Genomic DNA, 21,681 nt, shown 5'->3' with positions numbered 1-21,681 from the left:
TCTGTGTTTAAAACAAGTTAGAAATCACTGAAAATAGAAAGAAGAAACAATTCAGCAAGATGCAAAATCACTACTTAAAAATCCTTCTCTGCATTTTGAGTTCAGAAAAAGCACATCATGATGATATAGTCGAAATTATTTCAGACTATTAATCATAATTAAAATATAGAATAATTTTAATAAAATTTGGTTGTGTATTTTTATATTAGATATTTACAAAAAGTATATATATTTTTTTATGTTAATTGATTCTACTTTTTTATGCATTACGATAAAAAAAAAAAAAAGATAATGATACACCCTAAGGGCTCTCACAGACAAAAGTTCACTTTTTGGACCATTTAATCAAATTTCAGATCAAAATTAATTCACTGAATATTGAGACATGTAGGTATTGCCTACATAAACCTCCAGGCAGTATTAATTTTTTTTTGTTTTTGTAATTATAGACATACTCAAATATTTGGTTTTATATTTCTATGACATATTTATTGATTTATATTTCAGGTTAAAGAAAATGAAGCTCTAAAGATTAAGGAAAAGTCTTTCGAGTCTATCAATGCCCAGCTCAAAGATGAAGTTAACTGTTTGAAAGATCACTTAGAGCAACTAAAGCGAGATAAACAAGGTCCACTCATTCATGGTTTCTTTGTTTTTGCACTTTTGCTTGAGTTTTTTAATAAATGCTTTATTAAATATTGTTTTTGTCCATTTTTAAATAACAGGTACAATATAAGAAGGATAATTAGAATAATAATATAATCATAAAATATCTGTATGTAGTTTAATTACAGTGGATGCTTGCTATATCACAGGGTCCTCCAATGTTAAAGGGCCATCTACTGTATAGTGTCAATAGAAAATGAACAAATGAATCATTTGTTACTTGAAACTTTAGTAATTATTCTGAAATAAAAAAAAAATTAGTAGAAAAAATGTTTGAAGTAAAAAGTGAAAAGAATATTTTATCGTTTAACGTTTCTAATTCCTGTTTATGTTAAAATATTTCTTGTGATTCAAGGAAGATTGTGCAGATGCAGTCATAAAAGGAACTCAAATAGGACAGAACTGTTTATTAAGCTCCAACATTTTATCCCACTTTGCAGGGTTTCATCAGGGCTTTAGTCTAGGAATTCAAATTCTTTGGTTCACTTCATAGAGAAAGTTCTGATAAACCCGGCAAATTGTTGAAGCTTAATAAACAGCTTTCTTTTATTTGAGTTCCTTTTTTGACCGCATCCGCATTATCTTACTTAATTAGTTACACTCGGTCAATCTAGAATCTTCCAAATTTCTTGTTAATGTTTCTGTGAAATATTATTTGCTTATTTACTTTATAAGCAACTTTTACCAAGTTAAGGTGCCAATAGGGAATTGATGCTCCTCCATTTGTTGTTATTAAGACCTTGATTACCATAAGCACTGTCCTAGGTTCCTCTCTGCTGCCATCACCTGGTATCACAGGTTTTATTAAATTGTTGGTATTATTATCATATTGAAGAATGGGAAACACTCTTACCAGAGCTCATGTAGATCTTTTTGAGACTTGTATTTTTTGTAAGAACTTTATAAGGTTTTTTTTTATTTATATAAAAATTGTAGCTGATGAGAGAAGTGTTATACCCATGTTATTTATGAAAATATAGGAAAACTATAAAGTTTTTGGAATCATTCCTTATACTAAGCCTAAAAATAAAATCCAAATCATTTTTTTTATATTCACACCGTTCTTGAACCAATTTTTTTCAAACAAAAATTTCAGAAAAATCTAACAGTGGGACATGATTTCTAATGTGTTAGAATGTACGAAAATAACTTAAGTTTAATCGAATCAATTTGGTTTGTCAGGTGATTGGGTGTCAGGTTGATTTCCTGTAGGAAAATATGTTTGCACATGCATAAGCAAAAGTAGTGTATGTAATTTGATGGATTTGAATACAAATTTACAGATATGTCAAATCTATGTGATGGGCAAGTTACCTATCGTTTATTTGATTTTAATGAAATTTTTAAAAATTATACAGGTTACTACCAAGATAGTGCCATATCAGCTATATCTTAATTTGATCCACTACTATGCAAGTTGAAAATTATTTTCTTCAATTCAAAAATGGCCCCACTGCCATACCCTAAATCTGGAGGAAAGTAGTAGTTTAGTGTTAAGATGGTCCAGTATAAATTTTACCTAGTTAAATCCTCTACTTTTGTTTATGCATAAATCTATGTATATATATGTAACATCATAAGAATTATTGCTTTGGGAAGGCTTACGACTCACAAAAATTACCATGTGTTAATTGCTCCCCTTGTCTCCTCACTCTGTCTTCACTGTCTGAATGGTACAGACAGAAGTGAGACTTCTGTTAATAATTCCAATCCCCATTGCTGGTAAGGAAATAATTACCTATCTCTACGATATCTTTCCAAGAGTTAAGGCTCTAATGTATGGTATCGGAGCTATTTTGGATGTTTTGTACCATTTGAATGTTGTCGCGAACCTCAGGGTTAAAATATCATCTCTCAATCCCAAGAGATCTCTGCTTGTCTCATGGAAATGCTGGAGTACCTTATGAATAGTGTGCATATCTACTACAAGCATTGCTAAAAAATATCAGACACTGCCGTCTTTTCATGTTATGGCTTCAGCTCGGGCTTCATCTTCACTATAAGAACCATTATCCTATATAACATTAGAAACAAAAGATTTTTAATGATGTTAAAAGATACTATAACCTACTTATAGTTGAGGGGAGTTGGGTCTGACAAATCATGTATATTATTCTATGCATGTTATTTCCAAAGAAAACCATCACTTTTATATTTATTGGGCAATATTCTTTCCTTTTTTTTTATTTAACCCTAAATAATTATTTTATCAATAATTTAAGATAAAAGTATTAAATATCCACTACTTCAGTGAAATAAGTTATTTATGTTCTACACTGACAAAAAGTTCAGTCCACTGCCCCTAAATCTGACGGAGGGGCTGTATCCTTAATGCCCATAAGTTGTCAGGCTCTAGCCTACCAACCCTAGCATCAGTACCAAGTCCTCTCATGAAATGTTTCCTGCCTCTGACCCTGGGAGTCACCAGAGACAACCCTTGCCTTCACCGTTACTTCCCCACCCTTGGGGACTGGCAATTTCTGGGAGATTTCACTGCTTTGGAGAGAAGGGGACTGAATGATGTCGGCCTTTGACAGATTTCACACTCTGCTATTGTTTGAATTTTCTGTTTTTTTTTTAATCAGTACAAGCATTAATCTGAATTTTAACAACAGATAATGTTCATTATATAAATACCAATACTAAACAATTTTTTTTTTAAATTAAACAAGTCAACATTTTGGCCAATCTTTGAAGACCATATTCAGAGCTGAAGTAAATACTATAGGCTTACTTTCCTCATTTATAATATATATTAGTTTCTGGTTTTATTTCTGTTTGTAACACTCCTTGTATCAAACCCTCAATACCACATCTATGCTGAGGATTGTAATATATCTTAATATAATATTTTTTAATTTGCATTATTATCACTTGATTTTTTTTTTCTTTTAAATTATTAATATCACTAGTTGGTTAATTTTTTTTTAAGTCATAGAGCACTTTGGCTAATATTTTTATTAGTATTACTTTTTTTAAATTTAAATTTATTGAAATAAATTTATCTACTTTTGTTGGAAGGTGTAGAACCCTTTCATCATCAACATCTGTTTCTGAAAATGATTGAAGCTGCTTTCTTTTGATTTATTATAGTTTTATTTTACTTTTAAGCTCTTAAGTTCATCAATGATTCCTTGTAATATTCTAGAGGGACTTGTTCATTATTACTTATCATATAATAATGAATTGTCATATGATAAGCTGCTTCCATTCCATTTTCAGAAAATGTTTTGTTTAAATTAACTTGTTTTCTCCTTACTCGTAGAGTTTTTAAGATGGTGGTTTTTAAGTTTGATTAACTTCAAATGTATGTCACAGTAAAATTTTTGGCAATTCCATTATCTTTCTAACAAGCATCTGGAACGTACCGGGAGATGTTTAATTTTCGAATTATTCAAACAACTAATAAAAAGTGAACAGGTTTCCATGGAAACCTCCGTAAAATACTTTTAAAATCTTACAAACCCCAATGGGTTGTATCTTTGTTAACACTTTCATGTCCAGTGACACTAACTTGTTATCATGTGCTAACCAAATGTTAGTTGCTGGTGACTAGTTGTTAGCTTCAGGCTTAAGACATCTAAAAGCTGGTGACAACATGTTGGTGTCATGAGTTTCCTTATAATTGTTTTTGTTCGGGATTTAATTTGAAGTCCTATATCTCATTATTGCCCAGTTGAAAGTAACTTGGCTGGCTATTTCTGGCATTATCTTCTGTATTTTTAATTTAATATTACAATAATTAAGAAAGCACCTGTTTTTTGTTTTGTTATTATTCCAATATCAACTTAAAGTAACTGGATAGATTAACAATAATCAAAAAAATTAATTGCTAAATTGAATTAGATGGAATGATTGTGTAGTACAGAGTTTGTAAATTGGGTTTTAGCAGGCAGCAACAATTGTTGGAGGTTTTGGCATGAGTAGAGGAAATGCAATAAAAGTTGATCCATTGCCTAAAGTTGGCCCCCTTTGAATAAAATAGTGTAAGGTTCGAAATCTATTGGTAGGGTTATAGACTGTGTTGTTCTAGCAAGGGTAATTTTTTGGAAAGGACTAAATCAGTTTATGATAGATGAGAAATTTTTAAACTAAACGTCACTGAATATTGGCAACTGTCTTAATTTGGTTTTAATTATATAAATAAAAAGTTGTACTAATGAGTTGACCACCTGTTTACAATGAGTTTTTTTATTTTTTATTACATCAATATTTGTCTTCAAATCCTACATGGTCAATTATAATGAGTTGATAAGGAAAAAATGAAGTTATAAGAAAAAGTTCTTTGGTGCCTAAGAGGAACTCTTTATGTTCTCAAAATGAACCAACCCCCCTTTTGTTTCAATCGTTGACCTAAAATTTTCTTTTTTCATTATTTTTATTGAACATTCAGAAATAAGAATTTAAAGCTCCTCATAATTTAAGGGTATATTTATGATGTAAAATTTAATAGGTTATCTAAAATCATTGGCATATCCTTATTTCCATAAGAAAAAAAATAGAAAATATGTGAAAAAAATGGGTTGGAAAAATGCATTAAAAATGTTTTCTCTGCCCTAAACCTTATTGATGTGACTGCCTAGCGAAATTCGAGGACTACATAAAAGTTTCAAAGACTTGTCATGAACCTGACTTCAGGTTGTCCATTTATTTTGCCAACTGATTTAGAAAATGAGCTTATAATTATTGTTTTTCCATGAAAGTCATATTTTGTGGTCTCACTCAAGATGATTAGAAAAGAATGGTGAGAGACCAGAGAATGGTCGCAACGCTATATAAGACATTTTTCTTCCTTCTCAAGTTTTATAACTGTGAGAATATCAAATAGTTCACTATATCAAACTAAATAAGCTTGTTTTTTGACACCGACACAATTTACAAAATTATGTATTTGCATTACGGCCCTAAGGGGTAAAGCCACTTTAGATATAGATTTTCATATTCTTGAAAAAGATAATTTTCGGTTATAATTTGAAAAAAAAAAAAAATTTCAAAGAAACTCAGAGCTAGATATAGATTCATTTTATTTTACAAATTATGGAAATTATTAGATAAAAACAATGGGAGGTTCACTTTAGGTGCATTTTCTGTTATTATAATCGTGTAACAAGGTCTTGAGGGGTTGACAGTAGCAGCGTGGTAACGCTTGTCTGCCAAGCTAAAGGTTGCGAGTTTAAGTCCCCGGCCCTATCCAGGATTTTTTCAAGCTTATAATTATACAATACTCGCTCACAGCCTCCCCCTGGGTATTTGTGAGGCCCGTTAGCCAATGGGTGGCACTCACAAACATAGACGTGGGAGTGACGAATCCACCCTATGAAAACCACGTCAAGTATCGCATGATATATTTCCTTAATACATCGCGTGAGACCTTGGACATCCACGGTCTGTCGCGCCAATAATAATAATAATAAGGTCTAATCAACAAACTGGTTTGTTTGAATGTTTATAGACAGGTATCTATATCATGTTTTTATATTTTATACAGATGATATTGTGGCTCAATTGAAAGAAGAAATTAGGATTGTAGGAGAAGAACGAGATGAAGAGAGATCTCGATATCAGAAACTATTAGCTGAAAGGGATCTATTGGAGAATAAATTGGAGGCGATTGAATCAAAGCACCACAAAAGATCTCCATCTGATGCCAGTACTATATCTATGCAAGATGAGGTGAGCTATGTATTAGTTGAAAACAAACTTTTGATTTAAATTCTATAAAAGTTCTTAGTCTCAAAATATATTTAAATTATGATCAATTATGTGATTTATCCCTCCACATGCCTCAGATATTAGTGTATCACCTCTTTTAGAGCTTGAGGATTTTAAAACCTCTTAAGTACTTCAAAAAACCATAAAAAAACATAGAATTAATTAAATAAAAAATTTTAGAAAGTTTTTCTATTGTACATCTATTCACAAGAATATATTATTGTATTATATCATAAACAATGATCAGAAGTGTTCAATATTTTGATAGTAATATTTATTAAATCTTGTTCAGACCAAACGTTTACAAATCAAAGAAAGGTCTTTGTTATCACGAGTGCATTGAATAAGCTTTCAGTTTGGGGAATATTATCAGGAAAAGTAAATATACTAAGAGAATTTTGAGAAGAAAGATTTTTGTGACACACTGTGAGAAGAGAAATACTTGTTTCTATATAAATTTTTTTTTTTAGGGATAACTGGAAAATTAAAAATTGTTTTTCTTATTTTGAAAAATGAATAAGTAATTTATTCTTAAACATTTTAGGTTGTTTTTAAGTAAATGATGTTGAAATATTTTACTGTTAAGAGTTTCTCCTTTATTAAAATTGTATTTTGTTCCTTTAGGATGTTGGTTATGGTTCTGTGAGGTCAGGTTCTGGAAGAGATGAAACTCCAACTCCTGAACAACAGGTAGGTACTCCTTTTTTTCTATTTGTATGCGATATACTTACAATTAAATGCTTGAAATTAATATTATTGTATTACTTGTGTGTGTTACTAGCATATTACTGATGATGAGGTAATCTATATCATTTATTGTACATATTTGCACTTAAGATAAGTCTCTATTTATTAGTACTGTCCATTAATGTTTGATTTTTATTAATATTGTAATATTATTTGTTGCAGTTGGACGTCAATTTAATATTGAAATTACAGCACAGATTAAAATATTTGGACTCAGAAAATCAAAGGTTACATATGGAGTTAGATTCAGTAAAGAATACATCTCAGCCCCAGATAAAATCAGTTGATCCCCTGATGGTAATTTTTTTTTTTTTACCCCCTACCTAACCATTTCTGGTAAACAGGGTTTTCGGCAGCAGTGGGTTTTTACGTAGGGGTTAATACGTATGCCACTGCTGGCAATAAATAACACTTTATTTTGCTAATTTTCTTATTATACATTGTAATAGGATTTTAATTTAATTGTGGGAACAATGTAATTTAATTTATGGTTGAAATTTAATTTAATTTGGGGGAGTAGTCCAGCACTCGGTTGAACTCCTTACTGTTGGGAGCTACACTTTTTCCTTCCACATCCATCTGGTACTTGCCCCAGCCCTACTGGTCCACCACATCTGTCTGGTTGCCTCCTTCATTATGCCAATCTGGTCCAGCCCTTCTGGTCTCCGGCTGTGTCCCCTCTCAGTAGCCACCGATGTCTGATGGTGGGCCTTTTCCCAACATGAAGTACATAGGACCCACCATTCATTGATGAACTCCTTGAAGAAGGAGTAATGTACTTCTTCTCTGTCTGCGGGATGGGTGAGCTATTAAGGTAAATTTGAGGGCATGTTTTATGTCTCAGTGTAAAAATAATGTGTTGGAACTTTTCATTGCTCAGTGGAATTTTCAATAAGTGGGCCAGATGATGAACAATTGTCCAAAACATTTCCAATGAGTAAAAGAAGTGGAAAATAGTAAGGGTATTTCTTGAAAAAATTAAACATTAAAACCTTTGACATTAGTTAAATATTCAAAACAGTCATACACTATTAGTTTAATTTAGAAGAAAAATAATCTGGTTTTGATGGTTTGCTTGAAAGAAATATAATATATTTGTAAGGAGAGAGATAAGGTATCCTGGATAGCTTGTTTTTCCCTCTCAACTCACCAAATTTAGGTCTCATGTTTTAATATTGTTGTTACATAATACTGCGTTAGCCATCAATATGTTTTCTTGTTAATGAAAATATAAGCAAAGATATAAAGCTTTTTGTGAAATTTACTGCTAATTTATTTTTTTTTGAATACCATTAATAATTTCATCTTATTGAACCAGCTTCAAGAACTTGAAATGGAAAATGCCAAGTTACGTAATGATTTGACTGTCTTGAAGGAATGTATTGCCTCAGATGCTATTAATGGTGGTACTAAGAAGGCCATTGAGCAAATGACACGTAAGTTGTTTTTATGAATTTTTTCAAAAATAAATACTTTGGATATCCATAAGTACACAAATTTATCTTAAATATGTTTAAGAATGAGTGTATCTACATTCTCACATTTTTTGTATAAATTAATTCTACTTTTGTTCTGATTTAATTAGTTTTTGAACAATATTAAATTCACTTTAGCCATTTCTTTAAAGTTATCCTTGTAATAAAATAATGAGACTTTGAAATTGGTCTTCTTTTATTATATTAACAACTGAAAAACCCTGTTTCTGTGACATTCTGTGATAGCTTATCGCCTTCCTGAATAGATATGGAAACTATTTGACCAAATAATAAGATGTGCTGATTTTGTTTGTGTATTATTGTGCCCATCAATCTATTAACTGCACTAGTATTAAAAACTTCAGTATTATCATGAATTCTGTTTACTTTCCTTAATTTAATAGGCGAATGGAAAGAAAGTGAAAAAGAAGTTCATCGGTTGAGGGCTGAAAATGTGGAACTTAGACGAATGTTTAGTGAAGCAACTATGTCAGCTAAATCTCTTGCCGAATCATCGTACTCTTCAATGAAAGATCTTGACATATCTACTTTTAATGAAGATGGAGAACTTTTATTAGCATTTGAAGCTCAAAAACGTACACTAAGGTATGTTTGTCTAATTAATTTAGAATATTTATATATTCTAAAATATAATTGTTCATGTAAGTATATTTTTACTATTGATGCCTCTTCTTTAAAGAAATTATAAGATAATATATTTTATTTGCTTTTTCATTAGATAAATAGGTCTGTATATTTTATCACTTAAAATATACTCACTGCTTTTGTTAATAATCCTCAATTCAATTTCTTTTGTCATAAAGGCAATTGGAAGATGAACTTCAGTCAAAAACCTCTCTGTGGGAGGAAGAGAGAAATATACTGACGACTGAACTTGAAAGACTGAGGGGAGAATTAGAGAAGGAAAGGACATCGGTTGCAACAGGCACTGCACCTATATTTTTACAGGAGCAGGTTACTCGTCTTTGTTCTGAAAACTTGGAACTACAAGAAAAACTTGACCAGCAGCATACAAAGGCAAGGCGATTAACTATGCAAGTTGCAGAGCTTAAGAGGAGGCTTCAAGAGGCTGGTGGTATGTCTTCAGTTTTATTTATATCACGTCTAAGATTATATTTAGAGATGATAATTACACCATGGTCTAGGCTATGAATGTGGAACTTGTATGAGGCATGTCCAGAAAGTAAGGGTTGGTTATGAAATCTATTGTTTTGTTTCAGTGAGTGATGGTGAAAACAACGCATTCAAATCAGAAAAGTTGTCACATCAAGAAAGTTTACCTATGGTAAGGAAAAAAGAAAGAGAATACATGGGGATGTTTGAAATTAAAACTGGAGATGTTGATGTTATGTTAAAACACTTATTAGGTAAGTACAGAAAATAAATCAATTTTATTTGTATATTATATTTTTTAAGAATTGAATGTATCCAATATATTTTTTTCTTTTTCCTTCCATCTCCTTAAATTGCAGGGAGTTTCCAATATTAATATCAGAACCTCGAATTTCCTTTGTCCTTTAATATCACTTAGCACTGGACAAACTGGTAGGTAGCTGATAGTTGAATATCAAGTAATGGCAAAGTATTGTACTGTACTGATGTTTTGAAACTTAACACTTAGCTTTTGGAATTTTACGATTCTGTACTAACAAAGAATTATACTTTCTTTCTTTTTTTTCAATTGATTCGAGGAACAGAACTTTTAAATAAATATAGTCCTTGTAAACATCTATGAAAAGAACTATATTATTATTTTTTTTTAGAACTAAAACCAAAAATTGCTATCACACTCCTACCTGGTCTTCCAGCTTACATTCTTTTCATGTGCGTCAGATATACTGACTACATTAATGATGAACACATGGTGAGTTTTATCATATTTATACCCTTAATTTTTATTACTAGTTGTATGGATAATTTGAGAATTTATTTATTTTTAATTTCAATTTAACAACTTTGATAAGTTTTGAACTGCTGTGAAGTCTCAGTAATCCAAACTAATGATTGCAGTATGTATGTATTCAACATAGTTTCAATTGAAAATTATTCAAAAACCATTAATTTTGACAATAAACAAAAATATGTAATGACATGTGTAATGTGCATTGATATTTTTAAAAAATAAAGTAAAATGTGGTATAAAAAAATGTAAAATATTTATTTATCCAATATCAAATAATCATTTGAACTTTTAAGTGTACAAACAAAAGTAATATGTTATGTCAAAAAAAGGGTATTAAATGAATGATGCTTTTTCATTATTTTTTTTACTATAACATTGTTTACGTTGAGAAAATGGTTCAGATTTCCCGTTCCGAATCTGAGTTACTGAGACAGCACTGTATATGATAAGTTTAGACCAGATTTTTATGCAGTGAGAAACAAAATATACATACAGTAAAAACCCAAAAATGTGCAAAGTTGTGCTGAAAAAACACAGAATGTGCACAAAACACCCAAATCTTGAATAATCATCTTTATTTTTTAATTTATAATATAAATACATGGAAAGCTTACCTAACCTTGTTTGAATCTGATTAAACTCTCTAAATACTCTGTATATCTAGTCAAACGTACATTGATCAAAATTGAAATTCCTAATCACAGCAAAGTCAGACAGAAGAATGGGCTAGAGGCCGACTAGAAATCCAAGTTAAAAACCATAACACTGAACATTCTCTATAACAAGCTTATTCTAAAGAGATTTTTTCATAGTAACCTGAAACCACTGTTTAATACTATTCCAAGAACATTCGTCACTTGTATTTACTTGTTCTTTTAATTTGACTCTTCATTTGTTTACTTCATTGCTTTACCTAAAATCTGTCAATTTTAAACTATTAATTAAATAAGGAAAAAGTAATAAAATGAATAAATTTGAGAAGGTGATCGGTAGTCAGTTGTCGGCAATGATATGCAAATAAGTAAAACTTAACTTATTTATTCATTCTTTTTTTTTTATTCTAACATTGTTTAAGTTAAGAAAATGGTTAGATTTTTCTGTTAGAATCTGGGTTATTGAGACTACACTGTAATTGTACGAGATGTTGTACTTATTTGTGTATTCTCACTATGGTGGGGAGTCAAGTCTTCATTTCATGGGACCACCACCATGAAAAAAGTTAATCCCCCCTCCCCCGCCTCCCAGGCCAGATTTGAACCACCTGAGCTATGGGCCCTATATCATTGATCTCCGTACCCCCAACTATATTCTGCTTATATCGAATCTACGGTCAACTATTAACCTCAAAATGAATTAATGCTGGTATACACACATCTATACGTGTATAATATGAGAAATTTAGTTCAAGCATTAAATTGTATGCAACAAAAATCAAAATTTAGCCCAAGAAGAGGAAAACATGCAAAATCGTGGACAAATTCCAAAAAAAAGTAATTTTTTGCAAATTAAAATTAGTGTTATTTAAATGTTTTTTACCTTAATTCCAATTTCTGTCGAGGTTTGGTGGAATTTAAAGCTAGGGAACGAAAGTTGTATTTTTACGAAAATCTGTTCTCTAATGAGTAATACCTTTTATTATGCATTGTTGGTAATTTATTTATATTTATTAATAATGTATAATAAATACAATACTTATTCTTCAAACTGTTTTTATTTTTTACTAGTTATACCCCAATGTTTCGATTTTACACGTCAGTTTTAAATAGATGATAACAAAATGCATCTGATTAGCAATAACATATAAAGTTCATGTGAAAAAATAAAAAGAACAAAAAAAAAAAAACTAACTGATAGTCGTCAGTTTGATGGTTGTCTTAATCACTCGGAAAAATGCAAAATGTAATATTTATTTATTTATTCCGGTTTGTTTATATAAAAAAACTTGTGAAATGGATTGCAGAAAAAATCTTATCCTCCAATTTTATATGCGACAATACATTTTCAAATAATAATTCAAAACTTATATAAAAGTTATACTACATTAAATTAAGTTAAAAGTTGTACTACATTGGTTTCCACAGGTATGAAGTTGTAATGGCAAAGATAATAAACTCATTTATACAAAAAATTTGATTATGGATATGGTTATTGCTCTGTTCTGACATTACTGACCTGGTTGTATTGTGATATTATGAAATCTAAAGCTTTCTTCAAAAAATAGTCTATCTAAAATGAAAATAATTCTTTTAATGGGACTGATAATTCTTAAAATTACCATATTCAAACAAACTCTTAAGTTTTGTATATTAGCATAGATTTACATTAACCCAACCAAATATTACATTATACAACCAAGTATATACATTATTTTATTTTAGGTCCAAAGTATTTTGATTGGATATTATAAATCATTGAAGAAATCAATGAAGAAAAAGTTCAATGATGTAGATTTTGGTGTTTTGTGGTTATCTAATACTTTAAAGCTGATTCACAATTTGAAGCAGTACAGGTATATATAGGCTCTTAATTATTCTATATATTTAATTATTATTAAAATTAAATAGTTATTTTTAGCTTACCTGCTAATGGTTACTAACCTTTAGAAATAAAAAAAATTATATATCATTAAGATTATGGATTTTCATTTAGCACAAATTATATTAGAAAACAACCACAATACTTGCTTTCCTCGGGTTTTAAGGCCTTTTTTCTGGGTCCACAGCATCCGAAAAGAAGCATCTTGATTTAGATAAGTTGTTAACCTCAAGGCTCATCTAAAAGTTCACATTTCCGATATATCTGTAGTAAAAGGAAAAGGAAGTACCTATGGATGAGGGTTATACTCTCATTTATTCAGAGGTCGCTAAAGGTCAATATGCTAAAGATGCCATTGTTATCAATGTGATAACAGCGTGATGTGATGTCATATTAGGAATGTAATAAATACTACTCTAGAGTAAAATATTAGGGGAACATATTGGTTTTTAAAAAAATTGTTAAAATTTTCTTCATTCAACTTTTTTGTATGATAAAAAAATTGAGGAATACTTTTTTCTTTACCAATCTGTTCCATTTTTTCCTATTTTACTACCTTAGAAAATAATTTAAATATTATTAGGATAAAAGAACATTTACACATTTGGCCATAATTGACTAGGAAAATGTTTACTATGTAGGTTGAAAAAAAGTAATTCCAAAAGCTCTTATTATATAATCCTCATTAGATCTTAAAAACTATATGTATGTGTATATATATAGTATAACTAAAATTAATGTTGTGTAAATGAAATCCATTGACTAAAATAACACCATTGCCCCAGTTCATACTACTTTGTTTATAATCAATAGATTAGTGAATAGACCACAAGCATTAAAGAGCTTAGAGGTATTGAAGTACTCAACTTCTCTAAGTTGAGAGACTTCTGTATTAACGTAGGCACATACTATTTGATCTTAGTCACAGGTACACAAATCATGAACTCTAGAAAAATAAAACACAAGGCATACTAAAATAAATATGTAAGGGCCCTAAAGTCGGTTGATTTAAAGACAGGAATATGAAGGATGCCTGGAAGTAAAACTAAGAAAGTTAAAGTGGGACTGCAGAAGAAATCATCAAATTTATAAAATAAAGTGTCCTAGAATCTGTAAGAACTTGAGATAACCCTTTAATTTTGGGAGTTATATAACTTGTAAAAAATATACAATTACAGTTATTACTTTTATTGTTATGATTGTATTAATTTTTCATTTGTATAGTTTATATAATCCATAAACAATGTTTATTATTATTTGTTTTGTTTATAGTGGTGAGAAACATTTTGCCAAGGAAAACACTCAGACTCAAAATGAGCAGTGTTTGAAAAATTTTGACCTGAGTGAAATCAGGCAGTTGCTGTCTGATATTGCAGTTTCTATTTGTCAGGTAATGAATATAGTTTTTTATTTCATTTGGAATCACATTATTATCATCATACCTTGAATTAGTTTATTTTTCCCTAATACCAATTTCTTTTTTGTTGCAATGCACTTAAAAAAGGAAAAATGTAAACTTGCTAAACATTTTTATCTATAATGATCTCAATATATATTCTTTACATTCTCGAAGATCTTGTCCTCTTATGTATCTTGAAAGTAAATGTCTACAAAAGTTATTTATATCATTTTTTTCCATATATTTTGTTTTTGATGACTATTGTTTAGTTTCATCCATAATGAGAGAATGAGGGAGAAAACTCCTTAATTGCATTTTTGGATATTCATATTTTGAGTTGGTTGGTTTAAGAATATTAAGGAGTGTAAGTGATACACTTTGCTTTTATTATTATTTTATTAATTATTGTTACAGGCTGTAATGCGTAAAATGGAGAAGACGATTCAGCCAATTGCGGTTGCCGCCATATTAGAACATGAGGCCATTCCTGGACTGACCAGCAGCGGAACTCGTGCAAGATCAGGTTCCACTGCCTCCTCCCAGCCCACAGTGAAGAAAGCTATGGATGATTTGTTATCAATACTCACCATGTTCCATAGGACCCTTACTGTTCATGGTGTTGATCCTGAACTGTTTTCCCAGTTTTTTAGACAGGTCAGTTGATATATTGTTTTACTTAACTTATTAATATTACTCTTTAAATGTTAATGTGATTTTTTTTTTAATTAGCTTTGTCCCACAGTTTCACCTATATAAATTGGGTTTTACAGATTTCAACCTGTAACCTGTATTTTAAAGCCCAAAAATTAACCATTTTCAAGATAGAGCATGAATTAAGCTCAAGTCAAACCTAAATCTAATTATAGACCCTCCATAGTGCCATGATTCCCACATACCTATCACATGTTTAATTTTAAAGATTAAACATTTGAACATTACTACGAATGTTTCATTTCACTTAACAATTATACTTGAGGGATAGTGTGCATCAGTGGGCTAAATTATCACAATATATCATGTACTTATAAACCTTTTTATTAAATATCATAATAAACCTTTCTCTAGACCTGGAGGATAAAAACTAAAAGAAATCTTTGATAATTTTAAAAACTTCAGTGGACATTTCAAGTTCCATTTTATTGAGAACATTCTGATAATATTGTAATTTATGTCTTTTCCAGCTGTTTTATTGTCTATGTGCCAATTCTTTGAACAACTTACTCTTAAGAAGAGAGTATTGTCATTGGAGTAAGGGAATGCATATAAGGTTCAATCTTTCTCATCTAGAACAATGGGCTAGGGAAAACAAATTGCAGGTAACTGTACTATTTTATAATTATTATTTTTTTTATTTGTTTCTCTCAATGATAATTATACATAATAATGGGGGCCATATTGGTTCAACTAAATGTTATATTAACATGTTTTCCATATTATTAGATATTGATGAATTTTCTGCCAGTGTTTACAGTACCCAGTAATATTGTCTGTTGCATCATTCACATTGTCATAATAAGTAAATGCAGTTCCAATAGAGAAGATTAATATTCCTTTGGTATCAGACAGTTGCATAAAATTACCATTAGTATGGTAATGATAATGGTAATGGTCATGGAAATGCACCACTTTTGGTACAAAAGAAACTTGGTTAAAGTTGGTTGGCAGGACCAGTCAGAAAGAAGCTTTTTACACTGAAAAATCGATTTGTTAAACATTTGATACCTTTTTAGTGCCTTGGGCTGCCTTAAATTCTTTCAACTGTTCAGTTAATTTTAAATATTTCCTTTTTTCTTTCCCACCACCATTTTGTATCACTCTCCTATAATCAGAAGGAACTCCTTTCTCTAAACTATGTTCTTACCTTTTATCAGTACTAGAATGTCAGTGTCAAGCCTATGGTGGGAAAAGTACAATCTGTAAGTATAAGGGTCGCAGCCCGAGATGCGAGAAACATTATCATGGCGTTCAGAGAAGGATGTTTTAATGAGCGAACCATTAACCGGTGTTTAGAAAAATTTTTGGCTGGTGTCACAGATTTGGGTAACCAACCCAGAGGAAGTCTTCCACCAGCAATTGATGACGATGACCTTATTAACTTTCATGATGTCCAAATACCTATATACATATATCAACAATATACCTACTTACTCTCGCAATTTCATTTTAATTTATGAAAATGTTTTGCATCTCTATAAAAAAGGTTTTCCAATCGAATGGAGTGCATTATTTTTACTTTTTTTTTTGTTCCCTGAATAATATCACTATATAAGTACTTATTATGGCCAAGTATTTAGTAAAAATTGGTTGTCTGTTTATCTACAATTTATGAATTTCATTAATTTGTATTAATTTACAACACTAAACTATGACAAGGCTTTATTATATCATGTTTTTCGACTCTTTAATTTTGTATTTTTTTCTAGGATCCTAAAGTGTTAGACGTCCTCGCTCCGATCATACAGGCCTCTCAGTTATTACAAGCTCGAAAATCAGATGCTGATGTAGGACCAGTAGCAGATATGTGTAGTGCGCTATCTATCAATCAGGTGAATAAATAAAATTATGAGAACACCAATTATTAATAAAATTTTAAATAAATACTATAAATTCATTTTATAAATACATTTTGACACTTCAGGACGAATAATTTTATCATAATAAAATAATAGTTCTGAAATAAAGCAATAACAAGATAAGTTCACTTGCACTGTAGTATGATTAGGTTAGATTAGTTTTTATTAAGATATTCTTTATTCTAGTTTTTTATCATGCATAGTAACCATTTCCTTCAAACACTGTTATATGGCATATGTAACCTTACTTAATATTTCTTATAGATATATTAATTTTTAGACCACTTTTTTTTTCAGATAATTAAGTTTCTCAACTTGTACACTGGGGATGGAATGGAAGAAAGGGTTTCAGAATCGTTTATTAAGAAAACTGAAGAATATCTATTGGCTAATAGACAATCAACTGAAAATGTAAGTATTTAAAGTGGTTTTACAATTAATATGTCAACATTTTGTTAATAAATTATTCTTTCATTCATTTTTTTTTTTTATTCTATTATGTTTATGAAGTAGGATTTATTATTCTTGGTTTAATTATTTTATGGCCATATAATAAAATAATAAATAATATTTCAGAGCATTGCATTGTTTATTTAATTTTTTTATTTCTTAAAAAAGTATTTTATAAGCTTGAGCATAGGACCTATATATGAAATTTCAATTTCAATTAAGTTAGCCATGAAAAAGTTGTGAGAATTCTTTTCCATTTATTGATTCAGTTAAATGAAAATGGATATTATATTTATTTGTATATATCATTGTAGTTTATAATTTTAGATAATCAAGTTAATTTAATTATTGTTCCTAACTAGTTATACATAGGAAATTATTGGATTAATTACTATGTTATTTGAAACACAAGCAAATGGTTTAAAAAAAGGTCATACATGAAGAAGCAAACAAATTGGCTAACCTTTAGGTTTCAAGTTGTCTCACTTTCTGCCCAGAAAATGTTATAATTTAGAGTGAACACTGTGTAGCTGCTGTCCACTTCTCAACGCTATTGAATAGGATGAGTCATCTAGGCAAATAAACAAACAGATTAGAGGATTTTTTCTAATGAAGAAACATAAATAAAATTAGAAATTTGTTCAAAACCTTATTAGTTCAATGCACATTAACATTTAAATTTTAGTACCAATTTAATTAATTTTGTTTTTAATATTGCTGTTTGTTCTTTGTTTTTAGTTCTGTTTTTAACTCTATTTATAATTAAATGTTTATGTAATTCTATACAATATTCTATAATAATAATTAATACTCCAGCAGTTTTGACTATCAGTTGATTGAGAACTAGAACAAACAATGACGGATTGTCATTTATATATATATGTATGTATGTATTTTTGCTTCTCTGTGTATATTTTATGAATGTGCTTATAATGAATGATATTTGATATACTTTATTATTCTTATTTAATTTATCTTTAGTCTGAAAAATATTTTTTAACCATTTCTTCTAGCCTTTGATGATGGATGTAAACTACACATTCCCTCTTGAATTTCCTTTCAACCCGTCTAGTATCCGATTGGAAGATATAGAAATTCCAGAAATCCTGAATCTTCCTATGCTAAGGAAGCTGTAAATGTACAGGTGTATTAATTATTTTAAAGCTCTACGTAAAGGTATGTATGTAGCTATCTAAGAAATGTTGGTTTTACATTTTTCAATAAATATTTAATTCAATTGTATATTGTTGTAGTAATATAAATTTTTAAAATCTATTTTATAACTTCTTCTGCATGTGTAGTGGGAAAAAATGCATACGTAGTAATTAATATTATTATGTTTTCTGTTCAAACAGCAAGTAATATGTTAAATAAATTTGAAAAATAGAGGAAATTCAGTAAAAATAAAAAATAAACAATATTCTTCCAAAAAAATTGATATTCACTTGTTTAGTTCTGAAAAAAAGCTTTAAAAAATTGGGTTGCATTTAAAATAAGTTGGGGAATCCTAACCTAAATCAAACAAGTACTAAGAATTGTGCAAGAGGAAATATATATTATTTATTAATGCTATTTTGGAATACTGTATTTTTGTGTCTATCTATTCCAACTGTTATATTGTTTCTACTTAAACCAGGAGAACTCACTAGAAAATGTATGTTGTGATAATACACATGTGAAATTTTTTCTCACACCCAAAGTTTTTATTTTTTACAACTACATATCAATTTATAAACCCTAAATAAAATTATTTTAATGGTTTTTATAGATAAAGGAGTAGCTAAAAAATATTAAATTAAAATTTTACAATGAAAACAATAACTTAATACAGAAAGTTTTGTATTTTTCCTCTCCTTTACCATAGGCAGGTGTTCATAATGTTGTGTTTTTATACATCATATTTTATCCTAATATGAGAAGTTTTCTATCAATAGTCAATATATCTACTTTTGGAAAAACATCAATAAAAATTAATATAGGAACATCTCATGTATATAAGTTGATTTTTTGAAAACTATTTGAATTTTGAGATGAACTGAATTATTTTCAGTTGTAGAATTTTTATTTGTCAAAAAACATTTATTTTTAAGAAGTTGATTTATTAACTTTTGGTAGAGACCCTTCATCTGTAATTTCACTAAGACAGTCTCACATTTTACGTAATTAGATGTTTCCAAATTTTTTGACATATTTGTTTTAACTAAATTAAATGTATCTTTAACAGAGAGTTTAAATTAGAAACTAACTTCACTGTTAGAAGGACTAACTTTGTGACAATCGGGTAAAAATTTCTATCTTCCATGGATGACAGTTTTCCCACTATGTCCCGTTGAACCTTACTGGAATTCTAGTAATACGTTAGGAATTATTGACAATAAACCTAAAAATATTAGGCACCATTTTGAAATATCTGTCATGTTAGCCCTATGCACCCCAAGGGAATGGTAAACCTTTTTCTATTGTCTTTTTCAAACTGTTTTACATCAGAAATTAATTTATAATTTCTTCTTGGTTAACTTGTAATTTTACTAGACTAAAGGCCGAAGAAAGTGTTCTTTCAGAACTCGCTATGGAGAGAAAATCTCCCAGTTTGAGGAAGTCCTTGTTAATAAAACATTCTCTGTAGTAGTTAACAATGCACAAACTTTGAATAGGGCTCTGCAGACATCTTTCCCCACATCCCCACTGCCGTGAGTTCTCCTTGGTTAGTATATCAATCATAAAAATAAAAAATGTTTAAGTATATTTTTTTCTTTTGTTTCAGGCAGCCATAATTTCACTTAGCAACGAATAGCATTTTGATTAATATTAAATAGGATTAAAAATTAAATTGATAGTCCTATAAAAAAAAAAGTGTTAAGAAGGTTAGATGTGCCTTAGCTAGGCGGGTTACTAGCTTACAATAATGTAGAGTGTACATAAATGATAGCATTCCATGTTTGAAAAAGAAACTAAACTGTACTTATTCTTTGTAAATTGATACATTTTTTTAAATATTTATTTTATCTTTTTTATTTAATTTGTAGACATTTATTATTATTGTTTATCATAAAAGTATATATTTTTATTTTATGGTCGATTAACCTTCATTTTATGTAATGAAAATAATTGTATTAGAATATTGTGGACTAGTCAACGATTTGCACAACTGAAAAATGTGCCAGTTTTACACTATTTTGCATTGAATAAAAAAAAAATTAGGATTGAAGTCATACATTTTTTTTATATGTAAGTAATTAAAAAAATGAATGTATTGTTGATTTTACTTTCAGATTACCAAGACTTATTTTATTATTATAATTCTATCTCCTCAGCATATATTAATTGTTAGACTCTCTATTTTTGTGATTTTATACCTATTTTATTTAATTATGTTATATTATTGAGGTTATTTTATGTAAATAAAGATCCATCCTCTACTTTATAATTTATCATTGTGGATGACTCTCAGGAAATATTTTGTTTAAAATTATTGTTCTTGCTCTGCCTTTACTTACGTTAATCCAAAGATATAATAGTTTTTCTTGACCCTTATTATGAAATGATAACTTCTTGCCTGTATCTTGTATATTAAATAGAATTCTGTACAATATTCCCTGTTATTTAGGTATATTAAAATAATAATATATAAAAGAAAAATATATTGAATGTTATCACAATAAAAAAAAAATTATAAAAATTATTTGTTTTAATGGTTGGAACCCTCCGGAATTACTATTGATTTGTTTTGACCCATTTATTCCCTTTAGTGGAGGTACCTCTTTGGTTAGGGATGGTTAGGTATGGTATGGTTATGAGAAAGTACTTGAAATCTAAAATGTGATAAGTTTCTTTCTGTTTCAAGGTAAGATAAAATTTTGATTGGTAAAAATAAAAAAAAATTATAGATTAACTTTTTTTTGTTTTGTTTTTTCGGCTAAGACTCTCATTGGAGTCCTATACTGCCTAACCATGGTTGGGGGTCAAAATTTTTCATTTTGTGGGACCGCCACACAATGAAAAAAGTCAACGTCCCAGGCGGGATTCGAACCGGCACAGCCAATAGATCTATATCTAACTTGATTTACATGCTTATGTCAAACGAAGCAATTTATATAAAACATGTTAATTTTTACTCTTTCCTTGTAAAAAAAGTCACGTCAAATATTTTCTTCTTGATTGTATTGAACATAAATATTGTCCAGATTTAGTAAAGCAGGA

The 21,681-nt window shown here is 29.4% G+C and overlaps 1 protein-coding gene across 1 annotated transcript in view; it reads left to right on the top strand.

The window, feature by feature from the left end:
• Positions 1–21,141, top strand: part of didum (dilute class unconventional myosin) — a 55,648-nt gene extending 34,507 nt beyond the window's left edge. The window contains 18 exon segments of the mRNA XM_067046107.1: positions 508–628; positions 6,155–6,339; positions 7,003–7,068; positions 7,160–7,177; positions 7,288–7,422; positions 8,444–8,561; positions 9,005–9,206; positions 9,425–9,696; positions 9,842–9,988; positions 10,385–10,485; positions 12,903–13,033; positions 14,332–14,449; positions 14,873–15,112; positions 15,640–15,774; positions 16,882–17,004; positions 17,329–17,442; positions 18,495–18,657; positions 20,246–21,141. Coding sequence (XP_066902208.1) covers positions 508–628; positions 6,155–6,339; positions 7,003–7,068; positions 7,160–7,177; positions 7,288–7,422; positions 8,444–8,561; positions 9,005–9,206; positions 9,425–9,696; positions 9,842–9,988; positions 10,385–10,485; positions 12,903–13,033; positions 14,332–14,449; positions 14,873–15,112; positions 15,640–15,774; positions 16,882–17,004; positions 17,329–17,442; positions 18,495–18,617 — 2,349 coding nt within the window. The 3' untranslated portion in view covers positions 18,618–18,657; positions 20,246–21,141.
• Positions 21,142–21,681: the final 540 nt, after the last annotated feature.

This window comes from Halyomorpha halys, unplaced genomic scaffold, assembly GCF_000696795.3.
Source record: "Halyomorpha halys isolate HHAL.00 unplaced genomic scaffold, Hhal_1.1 Scaffold265.1, whole genome shotgun sequence".
Classification (NCBI taxonomy): domain Eukaryota; kingdom Metazoa; phylum Arthropoda; class Insecta; order Hemiptera; family Pentatomidae; genus Halyomorpha; species Halyomorpha halys.
Note: the sequence above shows the minus strand (reverse complement) of the source record. Positions and strands in the feature narration are given on the sequence as shown.